Below are 22,036 nucleotides of genomic sequence, written 5' to 3'. Positions count from 1 at the left end.
ATGTATATAAGTTCTATCACTTGCAGCATTGTTTTTCAACTCATCCAACAACCTTCTCATACCTTCACCCCTCAGCTCTCATCTCTTCTTCTCCATCAAAATGGGTTTCGACCGCACTGGCTCATCGCCCTTCCAGTTCAATGCGAACAAGCTCGGCACCGTCAAGCCGTCCTTGGCCGATCCAGAAGGCATCGACCTCTCGGCCGATGAACTGAAGCTCGTCTTCGGCATCCAAGAGCAGTACTTTGCGAAGCTCCCCAAGCGCATGGTCATCCCCGTTCTCGAGGGACGCTGGTACATGGAACAGTGGTATTCCACCAGTGGCTACCTGTACGTGGTTGAGCCCGAGGAATGGGTTCCTCAGGTCTCTCACGGCGAGACCATGCCCGCTTCGTCGTTCAAGACGACATACGTGCGCGAAGAGGAAAAAATCACGCAGACCGAGTTCAACGCCGGCACTTCGGCTGAGGTCTCCATCGAGGCCGGTGGCTCCTTCTACGGCGTCTCGGCCAGCGTCAAGTCGACCAGCGACATTTCCTTCCGCTACTCGAGCTCCACCACAACCAAGGAAAGCCTGGAGACCAAGGGCACCAGCGGCAAAACCCCCATCCACCAGCTCTTCGTCTACCCCAAGCTGAGATGCAAGATCATCCGCAAGCAACGCATCGACTACACCATCAACGACAGCAGCTCCGAGCTCAAGTGGACCGGCGACAGCTACAGGGACGGATACTGGAACGAGCGCTGGGTGGCCGACAGGCGCCTGGGCAGCGTGAGGAACCTGGGGCTCCACCCCGTTCCCATGGAGGGCAACGGCCTTGGCCACAAGGCATACGTGCTCCCGATTCCGCAAATCGCCGACGCCGGTGATGACATCGATGTCACGACCATCATGAGCCGCCAGGGATGGGTCGACTGGTACGTCTACGACATCGACTGGGAAGAGGTGAACGATGGTGAGACCATCGATCTTGCTGCACCCAAGAACGGCGTGGCTTTCAGACCCATGACCACGTGGACCACTTTGGTAAGTTGACCGCTTCTTCCGCCGTGCTGAGTAGTGTGTTAATGTTTGAGTAGCCTCCGCTCAACCCTGATGATGATGAGTAGCCTCGCAATCAACCGGAGGATGTCACGGTTCAATGATGTCATGACCAAGTCGTCGTATTTGGCTGTCATTGTTGCAATGCGTTGTTCAACTACTGCTCAAACACAGTCGTTTGTACTCTTAGCACAAGCCGTCTTTCGTTGCGTAGCATTAGCAATTGATTTTTCAGCTACCAAGGTTTTCTTCCCCACTGTGACATGTTTATGAACTGCAGAGCCATCCCAGATCCGACCTCAGCGCTGGAAGCTTACAAGGCCCAACTGGCAAACTATCCGTCCTTGGAAGAGGGCTTTGACCTCCCCTGATGATGTTTCCGAAGACCTTCTCCTCTTCTTCGGCAAATACGGGCGCAAAAATAACCTCGACGACATGGTCATAAGGCTTTCCAGATGGCGCAAGGGTACGGCGATTTTCTCAAGCTACTTACCCACAATCTACGTCATGAAAGTGTTCGCTCTCTCTCTCTCTCTCTCTCTCTCTCTCTCTCTCTCTCTCTCTCTCTCTCTCTCATCAAAGACATCCAGACTGGGGGTGTACTAAGCCACCAAAGGGCAACAATAGCGAGATTTGCGGCCTCGCTCGGGCTGAGCTACTTAGGCTCAGACGTGTCGAGCATCTCACGCGCCCACCAATCCCGGACCAGCCACACCACACGCATCCTCGTGCTGCAAACCGGGACGAGCAAGAGAAGTCCATCCAAGCCAAGCAGCTCCTGATCACGATCCCGCCTACGCGCGGGCGCGAGCCTCTAGCCCTTCGATATCGAGTATCGACGCCGACCCGCGAGCGTGGCATTTATATATGCATGGCTTGGGTGCATCGTGGCGGTGCACGGCAAAGGTTGTTGACAGGATAATGGGGAGGTTGTAAGGTTTTTGGATGGTGGCGTTGGGTAAGTATGCCTTCGCTCCTTCTGCTTGGCGGTGGCGTGGATTGGGCTGGCTCTTGAGGAGGTGCTGGTGGTGGTAGTCGTTGTTCCGATTCCGAAGTGTTGTGTTACGTCACTATATTAAGATGAACGTTTTTTTTTTCTTTTTTCGTTCTTCAGATAGAAGATAGTTTGGAGAAGAAAGTAAACTCGCTGTAGGACTTGGAAAAAAGTACAGCGCTGCACTGGTTTCAAGTGCTGGCTAACGGCCTTATATATTGCCTGACAATCGCAAATTACCCAAGTCCTCGAAAGTGAGGTATAGGACGGGACTGATGATTGATTCAGTTTTCTGGTTATTCCCTTACTTTATTTATTTTCTGTATGAATTCAATTCGGACGCTGCATACCTTCAGGAGATAGATGATTTGCTTCACGCGTTGCCTCGACGAATCAGAGTACGCATCCAAGTTGCTCCCTTACCCACTCATGTCCCCTTCATAACAAAAAGGAACGAGGCGGTCCAAGAAAGCAGAGTCGTAATTTCGCCTGCAGATCCCAAAAGCAGCAAGACTCAATCCTGCTAGTTGAGGCGGACCTCGTCGGCGGTGACAACACCGTCGCCATGCTTGTCTTGCCGGGCGGGGAGATCATCCGCATCACGCTTTTCAATGATGTCGAGGCAATCAGTACGTACTAACTGATTGAACCACTTGCCGTACATGTCGCTATCCTCGGCAGCGCTCATGTGCTGGGTCTACTGGCCAAGTGTGAGGTTCCCGGGGCCATCGACACCAGCGACGTTGAAGGCGTCGGCGTTGGAGCCAACGTCAACGTCAAAGGTGGTGCTTCCGACCAACCCGCACATTTTGCTGCAACAAGCTGCATGTACGTGCCGCGTCAACTACTTGTCCAATAACTATACTAACCTCCCCTTTTTATTTTGGCACAATTTACCGCCATCGCAGTCGCAGCAGAAGATGTTGCAGCCGTAGTTGCCATAGAACGGGGTGCCGTAGGTACCGTCGCTGAATTCGTTGTTGTTTTCTTCACAACAGCAGTGGGCGGCGGCGAAGGGGACCAGGACAGAAATAATGGCACAGATGGTGGAGAGATGAGTTGGGGTTTGCTTGAGTGATGTTGTAGTTGAGTTGAATTGTTGATTGGTGTGGTTGAGTGATGGAGGTAGTTTACAAGCAGCTTCATCGAACAATGATAGAGCACCGGATTCAGCTCGACAGTTTCCATTGACTTGGAGGAGGAGAGGACTTGGCCGCCTTGCCGTTGTATCCAGCCAGGCTCATTCCAGCGGTTACTCTTCTACGAGAGATAGCGGAGCCATCGTTCCACAGCTGATGCGGGATGCTACGGTAGAGATAACGGGAGGTGCAACAGTTTCAACGAAGAGCATTCTCGGGCGAAGGCGGTAAGAGTTGTATTCGAAAACCTGTACTAAAGAGGGGCGGTGAACGGTAAGAAGTCCGGAGAGTACCAGCCAGAATGTAAAGGGACTTTCCCACTATAAATTTATAAACCATTGGCAAAGTAAAAATAAAAATGAGGGAGACTAGGCAATATGAAGCTTAATTAACACCATTCTCTACTACTAAGACATTCGGGGCCTCCCCATCTCTCTCCTTCCTGTATAGCTAAATTTGATGTCAATAGTATTTTACCTCCCTAAAAAACTCAACGAGGGATTTTATGCGAAGATACCTTAACCCTGATTGGCCACGCTGGCACGCTCGAGCGGTAGTTACAAATTTTGGTGCAGTAGTGATCCAAGAACTTCTAGGCGCTATTGAGAATACGGCTTGTTTTATCCCACGCCGTAGAGTTAGCGCGTACACGTTGAGAGTGCCATGTATACAGTTTCCCCTGTTTGTGGTCACCCTTCGAGGAGCAATCCATTGACTTGAAGCACGGACACGCCTCCAGGCAGAGGCTACTGACATGCCTATTTGACTAAGACGGAAGCTTCTTTGTGGCGACGAGCCGTGGCAATCCCGGCGCATCCCGGCGCCAGAAAAATGTCCATGCTGGCGGCTGCCAGGATCCGAATAAATATCCCGAAAGAAGAGCTCAGAGCATAGTCTCTCTGTTTCCTTAGTGGAAGTGCCAGGTCGATTCCGGAAGATGATTTCAATTGATGCAACTCATGATTTCTTCGATAGGGTGGGTTTTTCTCTTGTCGATGAAATTCGAAAGCCGCCAGGACACGATTCCGCCGAAACACGGCTGTCAAACGAGGCACATCTGCGAGTGGATGGATGCACCTACTCAATTATGAATGGTGCGGCCGTCGTGTTGCGGAGTTCCCCGACCTAGCCACGCCGCGCATGAGGCATTTGTTTTAACTTATATCGAACCGAGGAATGGCCAGAGTCATTTTGTTTTGTCTTATACCTTCCCTTGAGAAGGTAGAAAAGCGGGCGCTACTACATGATGTGGTGTGCCATTCGACGACACTCGATTCGAGACCAAGTTATTTTTCCTATCGCGGACTCGGCGGAACGCGAGCGAGGCCACGGTTGGGGATGTGCAACGAAGTAGATGACTTGGTGCAGTTTGTCAGCGTCTTGCATATGAGAAGGATGGTCGCTCTCTGTTTCCAATGCTAAGCGACGAAGCCTCATGCTTATGTGATGGCTCGACGGATTCGCAAATAAATGCAAGTGGTGGAGACCCGGGAGATGCCGTATTTAACCGGCATGCACTGCCCGAGGCAGAATTTGGGGAAACCGAATATTAATAGTAAGCGTGCGTCAGGATCATGCGGCAGGGTGAGCCCTACTGGGGCACAGCCCACGGGGCTGAAGGCCAGGCAACAGTGAGCAGCAGGCTAGACAGGGGTATCTGCGTGCATTAGCCAATTACCGGACTTGTGGCTCGTATTCAAGCTTTGCTAAGCTTTCGTAGCGCGCCACGCGCCCGCCCTTTTCTGGTCCCCCTTTTCAGCTCTGAGCCCTAAGCATTTCGGCGTGGCTTAGGGTCGCCTTCGACTCGTGTTTCCTTGTCGGACCGTCCTTGCCTCCCACCTTTCGTCGCGCGGAGGAGCCGTAGAGGCGGCCAGTCAACACATATGTGAAACACTCAGGCGCAGCACTTTTACGACTCGGCTGGCCTATGGCCTACTACTGTGGACTTGGAGAAACGATCGACGGTTGTGTGGCCGGCCGCCGGGTGCCCTGACATTTCTGTGAGCCGACCCCAATCCAGGGGAACCCGAGTAGGCACAGAATATAAACCCAAAGAGCCGTGTACCGTCGCCTGCATGCAAAAAAGACAATGGTGCTTCATTCTCGCATGGAACGTTTCCTTGGCGTAATCTAGGATGCTGCTAACGAAAACAATGGCGACTGCGAATGCGGGCAACGGCTTTCGCAACATGTCACCTGTATAGATGGAATGGAGCATCTGTGATTGGGCGTGATGCATCATGACCCTTTTACGAGTCAGCAGTTTCGAACTTACCTAAGGATAAGGATGTATGGGCCCGAGCGTTGTCGATCTGTTGGTGCTCCTTGTGGCGCTGCTCATTCGGTGGAATCCCACGAATCCTGCCAACTCCGCAATGGGGCTGTTGCACACGAAGGCACGGTGCACATTTTTCGTTTATTCTGGTGCCTGGCTGGGGGCCGAGGCCATGGCGCGAGGCTTGGGTTGCTGCACACATATAGCTGCGAGTGCCCAAGCACGCGACCCGTTTCCCAACTCGCGTCCGCCTGTGCGCGCCCCCTACCTACTCTACAGCCATGGAACCTCCTTCGTTCTGGCAACTAAAGGCCAGGAGCCAGTTCACACTGTGCTTCGTCGCATCATTCACGGCGAAACTCATCCACCTCTATAGCCACCGATCTTCACTCCCCATATTATTAATCGTTCTTTACACGCCAACCTTTCTGCTCCCCGACGTGCTCCTCCTGTTATTCACCAAATACGTCTATCGTCAGAACAGAGGGAGAATATGCAAGGTCGTGGGGGGGCTGTACGCGTAAGTCTTCAACGGGCGTTAAACCAAATCCATATCCGTGTTTAACCTTATTTCGACAGCCTGGTCACCGTTGCCGCCTCGGCTTCTCAGATTTCCTTTTACATGACGACGGGTGGTGAAGTGCAGTGGATGGCTGCGGGTAATCTCGCAAAGGATCCCGGCGGCCTCCGCATGCTTCTATCCGAGCTCCCCAAATTCTTCATCACCATATCCGCCTTTCTTCTGGTGTCGTGGCTCATTGCGGCCCGCTTCGATGCTGCAACAAGCCATGTTTGCCGACACATCGGCCTTTCATTCAGGAAGGTATATCTCCGCCTCAGAGGAAGGCCAAACGATTACCAGCCGCTGGACGACAGTGAGGGCAAGAGGTGAGTTTGGCGATGCGTCGCTCGCTCCCCGAATCCATTAATAATCGGCTTTAGCAACCCCGTCCACAACTCCATGCCTTCGTTGCGGAAGGCGGCCGGATCCTGCGTCTCCGCACTGACCGTGATCATCACTGTGCTTATCCTACAAACCGTCCGTCCGAGAAACCCGCCTTATGCTCACATGAGCGGCTCCCTTCCCGTTACGCTTTTCGAATCTCTCTTCTTTAGCCCGATCAACCCTGACTTCTGCCTGCCCTACCCTACCCACCGCATCGAGTTTCCCTTTGAAGAGTACGCAAAACTATCCGGACACGCGCCGCCGGCCGGATGGAAGCCGCTCACCGAGGAATGCCGTCACCATGGCCCACCTTCGCCCATTCACCACATCGCATTTGAAGAGGCTACGCATACGACTTTGGAAGCGAGAGAAGATGGTCCACCGCATGGTCCTCCACACGGTCCGCCACACGATCATCCCGAGCATGGGCATCGGCATGGGCATCAAGGTGGCTACGATCCTTCGTGCGACCCGCTCAAGCTGTCAAACTTGAACGAGAGTCCACTGGACCCGCTCGTGGAAGCCATCAAGAAAGACAATCCTTTGATTCAGCATGTCCTTCTCGTTACCATGGAAAGCACGCGCAAGGACCTGTTCCCGTTGAAAAAGGGCAGTGCCGTCTACAACAGCATCCTCTCGTCATACGGCACCAACGCCCCGCCCGAAGTTGAACAAGAGCTGGACAAGAAGCTAAACAACCTGACCAGAACCGCTGCTTTCCTGACCGGCGAATCCTCCGGCCTTGGCAACGACGAGGCGCACGAAGGACTCGGCCCATGGACCTCACACTTCCGCGCCGGCCACGGAGGAATCAACGTCCAACAAGCAGTAACCGGCAGCGCCTTCACGCTCAAAAGCCTCGTCACCAGCCACTGCGGCATCGACCCCTTGCCGGTCGACTTCACCGAAGAAGTGCGGGGGCGCATGTACCAGCCGTGCTTCCCGCACATCGTCAGCCTGTTCAACAAAGCCCAACAGGAGCAGGAGGAGGCCGCCGGCTCGACCGACAGCTCTGCCCACAACCAAAGCCGCTGGGACGCCGCGCTGGTGCAGAGCATCACCGACCAATGGGACTCGCAGTACACGCTGGACGACCAGATGGGCTTCCCCGCCTCCAACATCATCCTCGACACGACGCTCGAAGACCCCTCCGCAGCACACTACCCGCCCAAAGAGCCCCGCTGCAACTACTTTGGCTACCCGGAAACCGAATCCCTTCCCTACCTGCGCGACATGTTCGTCAACGCCACCGCCCACGGCCGGCGCCTCTGGGCGAGCCACATTACCAGCACGACGCACCACCCGTACGCCGTGCCCGCCGCGTGGGCCGCCTCGGGCAACGTCGACGCCTTCGTCGCTTCGCGGCGCTTCGCGGCCGGCGGGCTCGAGAGCGAGGAGTTCGACCGGTACCTCAACACGGTCAAGTACCAAGACCGCTACCTGGACACGCTGATGACGATGCTGCACGACGTCGGCGCGCTGAACTCCACGCTCGTCGTCCTCGTCGGCGACCACGGCCTCGCCTTCACCACGCCCGACGGCTCCAAGTCGACGTTCGAGAACGGCCACGTCGCAAACTTCGCCATCCCCCTCGCCTTCGTCCACCCCGCCCTGCCCCGCCTCCAGCTCGCCGTCCAGACCTCCCCCACCAGCATCCTCCCCACCGTGCTCGACCTCCTCCTGCAGACGGCGTCGCTGGGCGACGGCGCCGCCGGCGTCGCCGAGGCCCTGCTGCCGCGCTACCAGGGCCAGTCGATGGCGCGGGCCCAGCACCGGTGGAGCGTGCCGACGACAGCTACTACTAGCAGCAGCCCGTCAACCGCGCCGGAGCACGAGCACGAGCACGATTACGCCTCTAGCCCGCCGCAGCAAAACTCCACGCACTGGCCGACATCGTCGTCGACAAACGGCAACACCACCACCGGCCCCCAGCCCTTCCACTTCTCCGTCATCAACCCGGGCGGGTCGCTGCTGGCGATCGCGCAGGAGGGGTCGCCCTTCCGGCTGATGCTGCCGCTGTGCTCGACGCTGCCGCTGCGGTTCACGGACGTGGCGGCGTCGCCGCACGAGGCGGAGGAGCTGGTGGCGTGGAGCGCGGGGGCAGTCGTGGACGCGGTGAGGGCGCGGCACGGCGAGCGCGCGGCGGAGTGGGTCGATCTCGCGCGGAAGCTGGGCGAGTGGTGGGTGTGGGAGACGAGGGGCAGGTGGGGGTACGACGAGCCGGCGCGGAGTACGGATAGGGGGGCGGGCGGGGCGGGGGCGGTGGGGAGGGTCAAGAAGGGGCATTGGTGGGAGACGTGATGGGGGTGAGGGTGGCTGAGTTGGAAGAGTGAGTTGGGTGCTGTATGCGCGAGAGCACTGGCCCGGCGCGGATGCCCGCTGCCGGTGGGGATAGGTATATGGATGCACGGCCGACGTTTAGGGGCGTGTCGGTGACGCGCACTTTACTGCGCCGCGGCCCCGGCGGTGAAACGGCAGGCGATCGGAGCGGAGAAGCGGCGCGCATGGCATCGGCTGCTGGGGAATCCGTGAGCAACAGCGCTGTTAGCTCTGGAAGTAGATGCTCATGCATCTTGCAAGGTTTGATCTGCAGGACCGCCAGTGACGGGGCATCGAGTACAGTCTCATCCCCTAGGGGCTGTCTGCATCGAAGAGAAAGAGCTTGTAAATCAGTTTGATCCTCGATATGTAATATATGACACATGACATTAGCCGTTCTTTTCAAGCATCTGTAGCGCCGGCCCCGACTGTATAACAGTATAAGTGCATCTTCCACGTACATGCCGTCGTTGGCAAAATACTTAGATGAAGTTTAACCACTTGACAGACATGCTCGTTCGCAGTACAGTTTAAATTGGTGACGGCAGTGTAAAGACTGGTGTTGAGTAATTTGTACAAGCCATCGGTCTGGGGATTGAATCATAAACTGCTTCGGCAGTGTGTTGGATCCAGAGTCCACTATATATCTGCACTGTTGGTCCGTAGGTTGTGCGGGTGGCTACCAGCTACGGCGGGCGCAGCGGCCACTTACGACGAACCTCCGAGGACCGCCTTCTCATGGTGTGGAGAGGATCGGCGGGGTCGGGTAGCGCAAGGCAGAAGCTGAGACTGGAAGGATCCAGAGTGGACCCGAAAGATGGAGGAAGGCATGTTGTGTGTACGACTTCTGTGCCGCATCGTGCTATCTATACACACTTGTCCGCCCCGTACCCAGGCCGGCCTGAGACCGCAGAATACAGGGCCCGCTTCTGGATATTTAGGCACTTCTAACATCTTAGCTCGCTTTCCAACCCTTTCCCCATCTCTTAAAACGTAACGAAGGACAGAATCCCTGATCAATCACTTCCTCCCCATCAAACAAGGCTGCTTCTACTCTCGCCGGCAAGATAGTTCTCGTATCGGGCGACTCCAATGACGTTGGGCGCGCAACGGCCCTGGCTTGCGGTGCACCAGCTGCCTCTGTGGTGACCAACCACAACTCGGGCACTGCCAATTTCTAGTAAGGGTCGGTGGCCAGGAGAGTCGGCGCGTACGCAGTCTGACCTGACGTGCTATGGTTATAGCCCACGCCTGGAGGATGCACTGGCACATGTGAAATCCCGGATCCCATGGCGTCGCAGGCGATTTCGTAGCAATTGAGGGCCGTTGGCACCAATGGAGCGCTCTTCAACCAGCTAAGCCCCTGCCCAGCGCCACACCGCGCCTTGCCTGCGCCCCCTTCACGCTCAGCGCTGCGGGCCACTTCGGACGACGGACACACTGTACCATGAAGTGCATGCATGCGTCGCAAAATCCGGGGCATGGACACGGCCAGGCCAGCGCTCCGCTGAGCATCATGCCGTCGAAAGTGGGGGGAGACCGTTGCCCGGGTCGAGTGTGTTACATACGTTGCTGGCACCATGGATCCAGGACGTAAGGTCGGCGGGAGGCAGGCTAGCAGCAGCAGCTGGGCCCGAAGGAGAGGGTGAGTCGGATTGCAGCGCGGGTATCCCAAAGCCATGGTAGAGGGGCGTCACCGTGAGGAGCTTGAACCAGAAGGAGGAGAGCTTGGTGGCGGCGTGGCGGCCGGCAACGGTGCAGTCAACGCCATTTTTGCCGAATCCGTCGCGAATCCTGCAGCCTGACAAAGGCCGTAGTGGAACTTTTATCCGGGTGGTATTTCGGCTGATACTTTGCGTTATTCCATTAATGATATGCGGTGTCTCCGATCATATTGATGGGTATGTCTGCTCATTAGGTACAGATGTCGACAGCTACAAGACCATGGTAGACATGAAGCAGGAGCAAAAAGAGCCTCCCCACCGTAGTCCCAAGTCCTCGCGTACCTAGTTGCCCATCAAGGGGCCAACTCACTCCTCCTAGTACACATGGTGCTTCCACTCTCCTCCATCGACGCCCCGCACGATGATGAGGTCTCCGGAAACGGTTGCGGATTTTCCCCGGTCGGGGGTGGGGAAGGCGGACGAAAGCACCAGCTTGGCACAGAGCTGAGCACCGGGCTGCGCCAGACGTTTGGCGTTGAGCTGGACGGGAGCAGCCCTCTCCGACCCAGGATCCAGGTAACTATCCTGACAGCTAGCTTCAACACCGATGACAGCAAAGTAACCTGGTAAGCGACACACGTCTCCGCGCTCGACACATCGACCCGGGTCCATCCCAATTGCACATCCCAGAAAACAGTCCGGGCCGCACGTTACGGCGCGGTACAGCAAAGCAGGCATACATACACACACGTGCTCCCAGCTCCTCCTCTTCCTGCTCCGCAAAAGACACCATCCCCTCCCCACAAATCCCTCTTCTCCGACCACCCTCGGCGGTGGTAAACCTCAGCCTCACCCGCTCTAACAGCCCCTCCGACTAATAGAAGCTAGGTCTACCTACATCCGATAAGACTAGTTAGGATAGGCTAGGCTATGCTCGGCTAGCGCTATATACCCCGCCTCTTCCCCTCCTGCCCTCCCGTTCCGGGGCCGAACGCAGTCGAACGGGCCGCTCCCGGAAGGAAAATGCCGTCTTTCTATGTGTGTGCGGTTGTTGATTTGGTAATGCATCCGACGTCCTACGCGGAGTGTTGGCCGATCGTTACGAGCGACGCCGGCGGCGGAAATGTGGGGGAGGGGGTTGCTCTCTGTGTTGCCTGGGAAACGTCAGGAAGGTGGGGTGCGTGTTCGACGACTGCTTGGGGGGGCGTGTGTGATGCCAAAGTGATTGGGGGAAACGAACGGACAGCATCTGAGACTCGTAATGATGTGCACGTGCTTGGGTATCAACGGGTAAGTTCTTTCGCTTTAAGATAACGATTGGCTGTTACTTTTTACCATATACGTCGGACAGGAAAAAACGAGAAATGTATGAAATTTCAAGTATGTGAGTTGAAATTGAAAAGGGGGTAATCAAGATTCAGGTAGGACAAGGTGAACGTTTGGACGGAGAGAAGTTAGATTTTGGATGGGAATGAGTTCTCTTCTGGGTAGGAAGGGGTAGTACACGGGGATGGTATCCTGGGTAGGGAGGAGTTTAATTTTTCAGCTTCTCATCGCAACCGTGAGCATCGACTTTCCCGTTTCGGACATTTTTGGAACTTTCCCTGCATCCCTAATCTTATTTATATCGCGGATTATGCTTTACTTCAACTATGCAGTCCAAGGACCTCTTTTGTCTCCAACTTACCATTATGCGCCACGCGGCATCGCTGAGCTTGCTTGCTGCCGTCCTTCCTGGGGTCTCGTCTGTGGTGCTGGCCAACGGCGATACCGAGGGAAGTCTTGGTGATGCAGGCGCGGAACCCGTGAGAGATAGGACGCGACGAAGTGAATCATCGCCTCGCACGATCCTGCTCCCCGACATACATTGGGACCATGACACGCACAGTCTCGAACACGTTACTCCTATCCCTCCTGGATCACCCGTCCCGCTGTTCTATACGGCGTCTGACAAACGTAAGTTGCCTTCGGGCGCCGACCAAAGAAAGCCACTCAGCCATGCACAGATCCAGACGGTTCGCTCTACGTCAGTTCGTTCACCCCGACATTCAACCACACCACCGTTGTCTTGGACCATACGGATCGCATCAGTACCGTCGCGTACGACACCGACTCAGGCGACCTTAAGATCGATTTCAACTGCCCCCAAGCATACTCGGCTGCTGTCGACTCCTGGCTCGACACGGAAAACCCTCTTCTCTTGATCACGTACACGCCAGATTGCGGCAATCACGAATCTGGCGAGCGGTGCTTCTTCGAGGCCACCAACGTGGACACTGGCGGGGATGACTTGTCCCTGACCGTGTCGGGCCATCCACAAGACTACCCCAATGTCGTCGAAGGCGTATCGATCGAATGGGGTTCGATGGTCCCACCGTCGCCGCAATCCGACACCGACTGCGGCGCTGCGGTAGACCCGGTGAACGGCCTCCCCACGGCGTGCTTGGGGCCCGACTTCGACCACGACCTCGACGAAAAGATGGGTTACAGCGACCTGACCGAGTTCGAGTGGGCGGACGATGCCACGAGAGAGGCGCCCGACCTTGAGCTCCACTCGGCAGGGCTTTCCACCAACAACACGGCGGCCGACGCCGACGACCTGTCGTCCACGACGCCAGATGCACGGCGACTGCGCCGGCGCCGTGAGGAACCGCCACGGGCGCTTTCCAAACGCCTTCTTGGCTGGAGATGGCTCGACCAGTCGTTCCAGAGCCAGTACGATTTCAAGATCCCCTCGAAGCAAAAGCCCCCGCGCGGCACGACCATTGTTCACCAGCCGTGGAAAAACTCGATCCGCCTCTTCAATCAGCAAGTTGCAAAGTCACGTACCAAGTCCAAGCCCGGCTTCACCGGTCTGTTCAACGTCTACTGCGTCGATTGCGGCGCCGAAGTCAGCTTTGGCGTCAAAGGTGCGGTCAAAAGCAGTCGATGGGGCGGCGGGCTCGAAGAAGCTTGGGTGGAAACCGACGTCAAGCTCAAGATGGGGATGCAGATCGGCATAGAAGCCGGGGCCGAGCTCAGCGACCGGAGGCCCCAAAGGGAGCTGTTTACGCTGCCCATTTCTGGCGTCACTCTTCCCGGACTGCTCGAGATGGGCCCTGCACTCTCAGTCGGCATCGACTACAAGTGGAAGGCGGCGGCTTACGGCACCGTCCTCGCGGGAGCCCAGTACTCGCTGCCTCTTTCGACCTTCAGGTACGACTTCCTGACGGGGCATGAAAAGTATGAAGGCTGGTTCCCGCAGTTCGACCCAAAGCTCGAAGCCAAAGGAGCCATCATGCTGAGCGCCGAAGTCGGTCTGCCGGTGACCCTCAAGCTTCACATCACAGCCTTGCAACGATCGTTTGACACGTCGCTCGGCATCGTGGATCGGCCATCTCTGAAGTTCGTTGCGCAAGCAGCTGCTGAGATTTCGTCTGGATCCGGCAACGCCATCGACGGCGGCTTCACCAACATCAACGGCTGCACGGGCATTTCCACTCGCATGAGCTGGAAGAACGAGGTCTACGTCAAGGCAAAGCTGAAGAGCATAAAGCCGCTTTTGAACGGACTCAACAGGCGCTTCCCCATCAAGAACACCGGTAAGGAGCTTACAAGGGCGTGCATCCCGTAAGTATTAACCATGATGCCATCGTCGATGCAATGCGCTGACCCATAGCAGTCTCGGTAAACAGCCGGGGCCAAAGGAAGACAAGCCGAAACCCAAACAAAGCACACCCAAGGTCCAGGCTGGGGACGACACTCAGGACGACGCTGAGGAAGAAGAACCCGAGGACGACGCTGAGGACGAAGAAGAAGAAGGACCCGACGATGGCGATGAGGAGGGAGAAGACGAAGAAGAAGAAGAAGAAGGTGAACCCGAGGACGACGCCGCGGACGACGACGACGAGGAAAACGACGAAGTGGTCAGCTACGACAGCGACATCATCCGAAGCTCGCCGTACAAGACAAAGGACAAAACATTCACCTGGCTCGTGAACGCCGCCGACGGGGTCCAGCTGCTCGGCTGCGTCGACGACAACTTCTACATCGACTCGCGGATGAACGAGACGGACCTCGACAAATGCAACGAGCTGAACGAGTTCGAAGAAGACGACCTCGTCGCCACCAGCAGCGCCGAGCTCCTCTACTACTACGGCGACACCATGGATTCCATCGGTGTCAGCCGCCTGCGCAAAGGCAGTGGACGAAAGATTCCCGGCAGCGCTATCCACGTGTGAGTTCCCCCTTTCCACAGCACCACCTCCGCGGCCCCCATTCTGATACCGAGCGAATAGGCTCCTCGTGAAGACGAAGTCTGGATACATTGCCCGTGACGATTACCGTGATGAGTACTACCCGGTTTCTTGCACGTACAAAGACAAATCGCGTCCCGAGAAAGTTTTTGTCGTCTCGGACGTGGCCAAGGGCATCAAGACGCTGCAGTCTGCCGAAGCCGTCAATACCATCACGGGCGGAGCGGTGTCCAAGTGTCGTGCGTTGAACTTGGAGATTGGCAACACGGACTATGAAGAGTACCTTGGAGAACTGGATTAGCGAAGGCAATGTCCGTATGTTTCCCATATGTACACGGCGGTAGCATTGTAGCCATTTTCTTATTGGAGAGGTGTGTTACTTGAAGTATGGGAAGACTAATCAAAATCCTCGTTCCTTGCCATTCAAAATGCGTTACTAAAATGCCAGCCCTTTCCGTTCTCAATCCGTAACATCACACGTCTATCCCGAACCTCCTCCATGAGTTGTCCATCCGAACTGATGCATTCTATACCGCCTTCTTCACTCTCAACAGTCAACAGTAACGGAATAATCGGGGTTCCTTTCCAGGAGAATGTGGTACCCTTTGCCACCTGCCAAACGGTCGCCATGAAATGGATCAAGCCCAGCAGCAGCATCGCAGCTAGGTATACCATCCACGGCCAGCGAACTTTGATGAAAGCTTCCGTTGACGTTGCGGAGCCAGCATACCTTGAGCCCGACTTGGTCAGGTTCGTTCCGTTGGTACGTATGACGTTTGTCATAGCCAAGGCGAGGTTCTTGGTCCAGGAATCCAAATCCTTTCGTGCGTTCCAGAGGCTTTGTGTGTTGTCAGAGCCATACTGAAATATACCACCATGCAAGCCCCACGTCACGTTTCCAGTGATCTGTCCAGAAACGGTGACATTCATCATGTGCACAACAGCGTGCGTCGCTCCAAATACCATATCGTCGGTGATACTGGACATGGACGGAATGTTGGTGAAGTTGCGTCTCCCTCTTGTGTCAAACCAGTCGTATTGCAAAGGATAAAACGGCGTTGCGACGTCCCATTCCGATTCCACCGTCTCGTGCTCAACCCCGGAACGGATTGAAGTGTTGTATGCTCGCAAGCAGAACCAGAGGGCGCATTCGGTGGCAGTCAGGCTATCCTCGGGTGTGATCTCCGCGAACGCGGAGTTGATGATGGAGAAGTGGCTAATATAGATTCGACCGGCTTCACCAGGGACGTTTCTATACACGTTACCGTATGGAGTCGAGCTGACGTTGAACAAGCACTACTAGTTGTCGTATGCAAAATCCCCTGGAGACGAGCCTGATTTGAGTCCATACAGCCGGGATCCATCCGGTAGAGAGTAATTGCAACAGCCAGTTTTAAAACAGTAGGGTGTCAAGTGCTCAGTAACGTTAGCGCACCCGCCGCACACGGCTAAGCCCGGCACCACTGGCCATGTGCAGTTGCCTGTCGGACAATCAGGTGAGGGTATGGGAGTATTCCCGCCGAGGGGGCCTTTCGAAATAGCGGCCTTCATGTCAAAATTGAGACCTTTGACCCATCCATCTGGGGCTGAATTTGATGCGTCGTAAATCTCGCTCCGCGAAATCGCACCTACCCCCAGAACCCCCGGGTGGAGGACATTGTCGTATCTTAGCCCGAGGATATTCTGAGAAAAGGTATCGAGCCCTAGGGCAAATACAGTGACCAGCGCGCCGAGTGAGGCGACGTGTTTGTGTTTGACGGTTCCGAGCAGTTGCAGGCTACCAATGGCCCCGCGTGAGGCGTTGTCGAAAGTTTCCAGCTCCTGGAGTTTGCGGCCGTGTCTAGGAGAGGTTGAGAACCACGTCCACTTGTTTTGGCTCAGTGATACGGCGACAGTACCAAGTAAAGAAGCACGAGTGATGGTAGAGATGGCAGCGATGACCGCGTTACGTGTGACGTAGTGATAGCTCCACTCCCGCTGTGGCTTGTCATCGAACAAGATCAGTGTCGTAACAAGGCATGAGAAGCTGACGAGGGACAGTGTGGCTGCAAGGAACTCGTAGGACCATGAACTCCACATGCGCTCATAAACTCTTGATGTTGGCGTGGGTACTTCAGTGTCGTCCACAGTCAGTGGTTGCAAAGCATCGGGAGGAAGAGTGTTGCCCGCCATGAGGCAAAGGTAAAGACACTAGGCGTTGAAGGTATTGAAGTTCTGGATAGTGCTCGGGAAAGCAGCTGAGGGATGCCAGCTTTTATCTGCCGTAGTAAGTCTTGAACATAGGTTACCTCTCTATTTTTACTTGCTGCGCCTCAAGGTGGACAATACGGGCTTTGTGGCTTTGTGGCGACGAAAAGACGATTCTACACCAACATCCTGTTTCGCTTGTCGATTTTCTTTTGCCTGTAACACCCACATCCATTATAAGGTGAAACACCTGCACTTAGTCATGGCCATCCTATTCATTCAATCGCATACTTCTATTTTCGGGGCGACAAGGCTGGAAGCTGACATGCACGCAGGCAGGGCGCAGTAGGCGATACCAGCATAGCCGTGCCTCCAGACGTGTTGCTTCGCTATCGGACGGAAGCGTATGAATGAAGACGTGTCTTCCACAGCCTCTGTCTGCATGGGGATCAACAGCCAAGGTTTGCCTTGCCAGGGGCTGCAAGGCTGCCAAGAAATTCAACTCTTACCATAGATGTCTCTCCCTGATTAATGAGTCAGCTCTTGAGAATCGGGATCAAGTCGGCGTGTACGTTGGGGGTGAGGGTTGTGGTCAGCCCGCATGGTGAGTATTGGCTCGGCCGTGGATTGGGTTTGGCGCTCGGGACTCACAGAGGGCATCAGTGTTTACTCGCAACTCGGCCATAACTTTCGCTTCTTGGTCGTAGGCTTGAAATCGGCGTCCTCGTAATGGATGTCGGTGCAGCAGCCCTCGGCATCGGCCGGGCGTTCACAACACTCCCACAAAAATCCCTCGGGGAAGCTCTCGTAATTTTCTTCCGACTCAATGGGACCATGGCATCTTTCATCATGATCGATCCACTCATCTTCGATGGGCTCGAGCGGGCCTAGCGGCAAGCGTCAACGGTTGAGAGTCACGTGTTTGGAAGAAGAAAAGGAAACGAGGATTGCGACGTACCATCATGAGTTTTGCAGCTCTTCTCGGTGTTGGCTGCCAGGTCGAATTCCTGGTGGCAATGCTTGCAGGTTACGTAACGTGACCGCTGTGTCTTCTTTGCTGTCAGTGCGGTGACATTGAGCACGTTTTGCTTGTCGGCTTCGTCGCCACTCGCGGGTTCTTCGTCCATCAGGAGCTCCCGCTCCAGGACCTGCTGCGCGATGGGCGAGGCCTTGCAGAGGGTCAAGAGGACAGACTGCAGCCGTTCGAGATGTGCACGGTGGATGGCTTCGTGGAGCGCGGGAGACGCCATTGTCAGGGAAAAGGAGAAGTCTATCTGAACGATGACGTGCGGAAGGAAGTTGCGAAAGAAGAGTGTTTCATTTTTCAAGCGTAGATAATGACAAATGAAACTGAGTCGCGTCCTTTTCATCGCCGAGAAGGCGCAGAACGCGTTCTCATCACCTGACTACGCGTCATCCCCGCAGCATTTCCAATTCTCTCATCCAGGACGAATTGCAAAACTTGTCGCGGGAAAAAGAGGGAACAGAGATGTGTTCGAGAGAGCGCCGTGATACTTGACTCCGTCTTATACGCAATTGCGCAGCACGTGATCACTTGACTACCCAACGACCAGCTCCATCGCCCTGTTCTCCCCCTCACACCGGCAAATGCGTTCAACAGCCCCATCCACCCTCGATGACTTCGAGGCCAGGCGAGGTCGAAGCTCGTGGTTACCGCCAAACCTCCACGTGACAGCGGTGACTCACTAACCAAACGCACACCCTACCAGCAGTCCATCTACAGCATCCCAACCCAACCCCGCCATGACCACCACACTCACCTCCCTCCCGCGCGAGCTCCGCCAAAACATCCTCCTCTCCGCCGTCCAGCAAGAAACCCACCTAACCATCAACACCCCATGGCCCCAAACCATCACCTCGCTCCTCGCCGCGTGCAAGCTCCTCCGCGCCGACATGCCCTGGGTCCTCAACGCCTGGTCACCCCTGCGCGTGCTGCAGCACCCTCGCGACGTAGCCGCCGCCGCCGCGACACCACTGATCACCATCGACGGCGTCGCCTGCAACAACCCGTCATGCCAGGGCCCCCTCTGCCTCTGCCTCCGCCTCTACCACGACGTCGAGCTGCGCGACCTCTGGGCAGACGGCTACGGCCTGGACGCCGCGCTGGTGGATGCGTGGCACGACGCGGTCGCGGGGCTGCCACTGCCAGTACGGGTCAATACGCAGAGTGGTACTAACGACAGCGACGATGACGTCGACGCAAGGACGACATCAACAACATCGACGACGACGCCGCCGCCGCCAACTGTCATTCTCCTCGACGTCACCCCCGCCCCGGGCTGGATGCGCGCCGCCGGCCACGCGAACCAGCTGAACGCGCTGCTGCAGGACACGCGGACGGCGCGGCGCTTCCTGGATGCGCAGGCGTTGGACGTCGCGCGGCTGGTGCGGCGCATCTACGAGCATTACGGCGGTGGCGGCGGCGGCAGCAGCAAAGGAGGAAGGGGTGGAGCGGTCGAGGTCAAACTCACGGGCAAGTTGGCGCGGCGGTCGGGCGCGTTCGTGGCGAAGGTGGACGAGGGGGGCGGGGTGCGGGTGGAGTTTGTGGGCGAGTACGTCGAGGGCGCGGAGGCGGGGGTGGGGCAGCTGGAGCGCGCGGTGAGGGCGCTGGCGCCGAAGAAGCGGGGGACGGTGGGGGACTGTGCGAGGGCGGTGAGGCTGGCGCGGCTGAGGCGGGTGGAGTGGTCGAAGAGGTCGGCGAAGCTGGTTGATAGGGCTTGTGATGGGGGCGGGGTGGAGGGGGTGAGGGAGACGTTGGGGGAGATGGCGGAGCTGATGGTCGACGAGCGCAGGGACAGGCTGGAGATGGCGCCGTCGGGGAACTTGCATCGCGCTATGGTGCATAGTCTGGCTCAGGATATGGGGATGCTGACGGGGTCGGAAGGGGAGGGGGAGGGCCGGTTTGTCGTCGTCACTAAGAAGCCGGCTTTGTGATCAGCAAGTAAGGGGAAACGTCTGTCGGTATGTGAAGCTCTAAGTTATTAACATTATTCTACATGGCACTCGTCGTCGTCCTCTTTTCACGCCGCCACATTCAGCTCCAACACCCAATCGTCATCCACACCCCCACTCGTCGGCGGCACAAACGCTTTCCTCCCCTCCAAACCAAACGGCCGGGCGCTCCCCGTCTCGTTGCGGTACACGCCTTGCCGCGGATCGTACCATCTCGCCCTCGCGCGATCCTTCCCAAAATGCGCTCTCAGCGCATCGAGGTCCAAATCAAACGCATCGCCATAGCCAGCATACACCCAATACTGCCTCCTGCTGACCAGCCCCGCGACATAGCGGTTCCCCTCGTACGCCAACACATCCGCGCTCGCGACGAACCCGCGGTCCGGCCGCAGACTCTCCAAGTCCTCCCTATCCAGCCCGGCAAACAGCCTCTGCACGAAGCCCGACTGGGTCGCGCCGGGGTAGGCGAGGGCATCGCGCCACGACTCGTTGGCGGGCTGCTCGATCTGCGGGGGCACGAAGAGGTCGGGGCGGGCGAGCTGCGCGCGCGGGGCGTACATCTGCCAGACGGCGTTGGCGCCGTAGGTGAAGCCGCACGCGCCGGCCAGGCGGGCGTTGTAGAAGCCGTGGCGGACGTGGCTGGCGTTCCACAGCGGGCGCGACGCGTTGAAGCCGACGAAGGCGCCCTCGTAGTGGTTCTCGAGGTCGACGACGGGGCCGGCGAAGGCGGCGCGCATGGCGGCGACGTTGGCGTAGTTGCGCGTCGAGTCCCACCCGCGCAGCGCGGCGAAGCGCGTGTCGACCGTGTCGTTGTCCGGGATGTTGTGGCCCGACTGCACGGCGTCCATGGACACGTTGGCCATGTAGTTGTGGCCGTACGGGAGGGGCGTGGCCGGCGTCGCGATCCACATGTTGGTCGGGTGCCAGGTCACGAAGGGCGTGGCGCCGGCGTTTGATTCGGCCGCGGCGAAGCCCTCGGCCATGCGGGCCCAGACGGAGCGCGTGTCGGTGATGGGGCCCAGGAGGGTGGATTGGTCGACGGTCTGGTCGGCCCGGAATGCTTCCTGCGCCGCCGAGGCGTTGCAGGCCCAGAGGCCGTTGGAGTCGCCGCCGATGATCTTGGGGAGGCCCGGGTAGCGGTGGCCGATGTAGTGGCCGAAGGATTCGGCGGAGCTCTCGTTGAAGATGATGGCGCCGTTGTGCCAGCCGCAGTTGACCCAGCGGCCCCAGGTGGGCACGAGGGCGACGAGGATGCCGTACGACGCGGCGCGCCGGACCGCCCAGTCGACGTGGGCGAAGTAGGCGTCGTTGGGGCGCAGCGGGTCCGCGTCGTGCAGGGGGAGCTCGCCGTAGAAGTTGGGATAGGTGGTGCCGTTGAGCTCCGAGATGACGACCGACTGCACGACGTTGAAGCCCTTGCTGGCCCGGTCCTGGAGGTAGTGGTCGATGTCACTGCGGTTCAGCCGGTGGAACAGCTCCCATGCCGTGTCGGCCTGCCAGAAGAAGGGCTCGCCGCTGCTGGTCCGGTAGAGGTTCCGTCCTTCGGCTGAGATGGAGAGATTGCTCCATGGCACTGAAGTGGAGTTGTCACTGGCCGAGCCGAGGGCGCCGCCAAGCGACAGGAGCGCGAGCAGTGAAGTTGTCGCCCGCATTTTCCGACCTCTGTGGCTGATGAAATGAGATTCAAACCGGCGTCTCTCGCAATTTATACTTCGGTCTCCTGCCCGCCGCGCTTTGACCGAAGCCGGCCCCGGTTGCTGTCGAAAGACAAGCGCGAGATATTGACGAGATGGCGGCTCCGGCGTTAACCCGCAGCTTGACCTGATGCCCCGCAGCCAGACGTTCCGTGCAGATTGAGTGGTGCGGAGAAAGCCTTTTGTGGGTTTCGTCGGCCGGGGAAGCTAGGGCGGTCAGTTCGGAGGTGGGCCCTCAAAAGGCCTGAGCACTCCGAAGGGGCATGTTGAGAGAGAGATCCGTATGTACTGCCGATGCGTCGGAAGCACGCAGTGGAGCTGCGTGGGATCCGTCATGTTCGACATGGGGCCGGATGCGGGGAGACATCGAGGGGGCTATGTCTATTTAATGCTTTTCCACGTACCGGCTGAATTACCCCCGCGAAAATCCCCATCGTCTGGAGTGCATCCGAGGTCGCGTGGGAACCCCAGGTGTGGGGCCTTGACAGCCGCCGGGAAAGCGCCGCTAGACGTCATCGCCTTCCACATCGGGCAACTCGAGCCTCTGGGGTACTTTCGCGGTCAAATG

At 57.3% G+C, this 22,036-nt stretch overlaps 7 protein-coding genes across 7 annotated transcripts; 4 read left to right on the top strand and 3 right to left on the bottom strand.

Annotated features, from left to right (window-relative positions):
* Positions 1–100: 100 nt before the first annotated feature.
* BKCO1_2700073 (uncharacterized protein) lies at positions 101–1,110 on the top strand (the record flags this gene model as incomplete). The annotated part of the gene is made up of 2 exons (XM_020273606.1): positions 101–1,027; positions 1,081–1,110. The coding sequence occupies 2 exons, from the start codon at positions 101–103 to the stop codon at positions 1,108–1,110; spliced, it is 957 nt and encodes a 318-aa protein (XP_020130085.1).
* Positions 1,111–5,731: 4,621 nt separating this feature from the next.
* BKCO1_2700072 (sulfatase domain-containing protein) lies at positions 5,732–8,697 on the top strand (the record flags this gene model as incomplete). Its single annotated transcript, XM_020273605.1, has 3 exons — positions 5,732–5,970; positions 6,030–6,338; positions 6,393–8,697. The coding sequence occupies 3 exons, from the start codon at positions 5,732–5,734 to the stop codon at positions 8,695–8,697; spliced, it is 2,853 nt and encodes a 950-aa protein (XP_020130086.1).
* Positions 8,698–12,031: 3,334 nt separating this feature from the next.
* BKCO1_2700071 (apple protein) lies at positions 12,032–14,915 on the top strand (the record flags this gene model as incomplete). The annotated part of the gene is made up of 4 exons (XM_020273604.1): positions 12,032–12,335; positions 12,386–13,988; positions 14,041–14,595; positions 14,657–14,915. The coding sequence occupies 4 exons, from the start codon at positions 12,032–12,034 to the stop codon at positions 14,913–14,915; spliced, it is 2,721 nt and encodes a 906-aa protein (XP_020130083.1).
* Positions 14,916–15,037: 122 nt separating this feature from the next.
* On the bottom strand, positions 15,038–16,786 carry BKCO1_2700070 (arginase family protein; the record flags this gene model as incomplete). The annotated part of the gene is made up of 2 exons (XM_020273603.1): positions 15,038–15,866; positions 16,050–16,786. 2 exons carry the CDS (start codon positions 16,784–16,786, stop codon positions 15,038–15,040), a joined length of 1,566 nt encoding a protein of 521 aa, XP_020130084.1.
* A 681-nt stretch (positions 16,787–17,467) lies between these two features.
* On the bottom strand, positions 17,468–18,051 carry BKCO1_2700069 (uncharacterized protein; the record flags this gene model as incomplete). The annotated part of the gene is made up of 2 exons (XM_020273601.1): positions 17,468–17,688; positions 17,760–18,051. 2 exons carry the CDS (start codon positions 18,049–18,051, stop codon positions 17,468–17,470), a joined length of 513 nt encoding a protein of 170 aa, XP_020130033.1.
* Positions 18,052–18,565: 514 nt separating this feature from the next.
* BKCO1_2700068 (uncharacterized protein) lies at positions 18,566–19,756 on the top strand (the record flags this gene model as incomplete). The annotated part of the gene is made up of 1 exon (XM_020273600.1): positions 18,566–19,756. The coding sequence occupies one exon, from the start codon at positions 18,566–18,568 to the stop codon at positions 19,754–19,756; it is 1,191 nt and encodes a 396-aa protein (XP_020130032.1).
* An 86-nt stretch (positions 19,757–19,842) lies between these two features.
* BKCO1_2700067 (uncharacterized protein) lies at positions 19,843–21,426 on the bottom strand (the record flags this gene model as incomplete). Its single annotated transcript, XM_020273599.1, has 1 exon — positions 19,843–21,426. The coding sequence occupies one exon, from the start codon at positions 21,424–21,426 to the stop codon at positions 19,843–19,845; it is 1,584 nt and encodes a 527-aa protein (XP_020130029.1).
* Between the last annotated feature and the right edge of the window lie 610 nt (positions 21,427–22,036).

The sequence above is a fragment of the Diplodia corticola genome, assembly GCF_001883845.1.
Source record: "Diplodia corticola strain CBS 112549 chromosome Unknown scaffold27, whole genome shotgun sequence".
In the NCBI taxonomy this organism is placed as follows: Eukaryota; Fungi; Ascomycota; class Dothideomycetes; order Botryosphaeriales; family Botryosphaeriaceae; genus Diplodia; species Diplodia corticola.
This window is presented reverse-complemented; position numbering and strand designations above follow the sequence as displayed.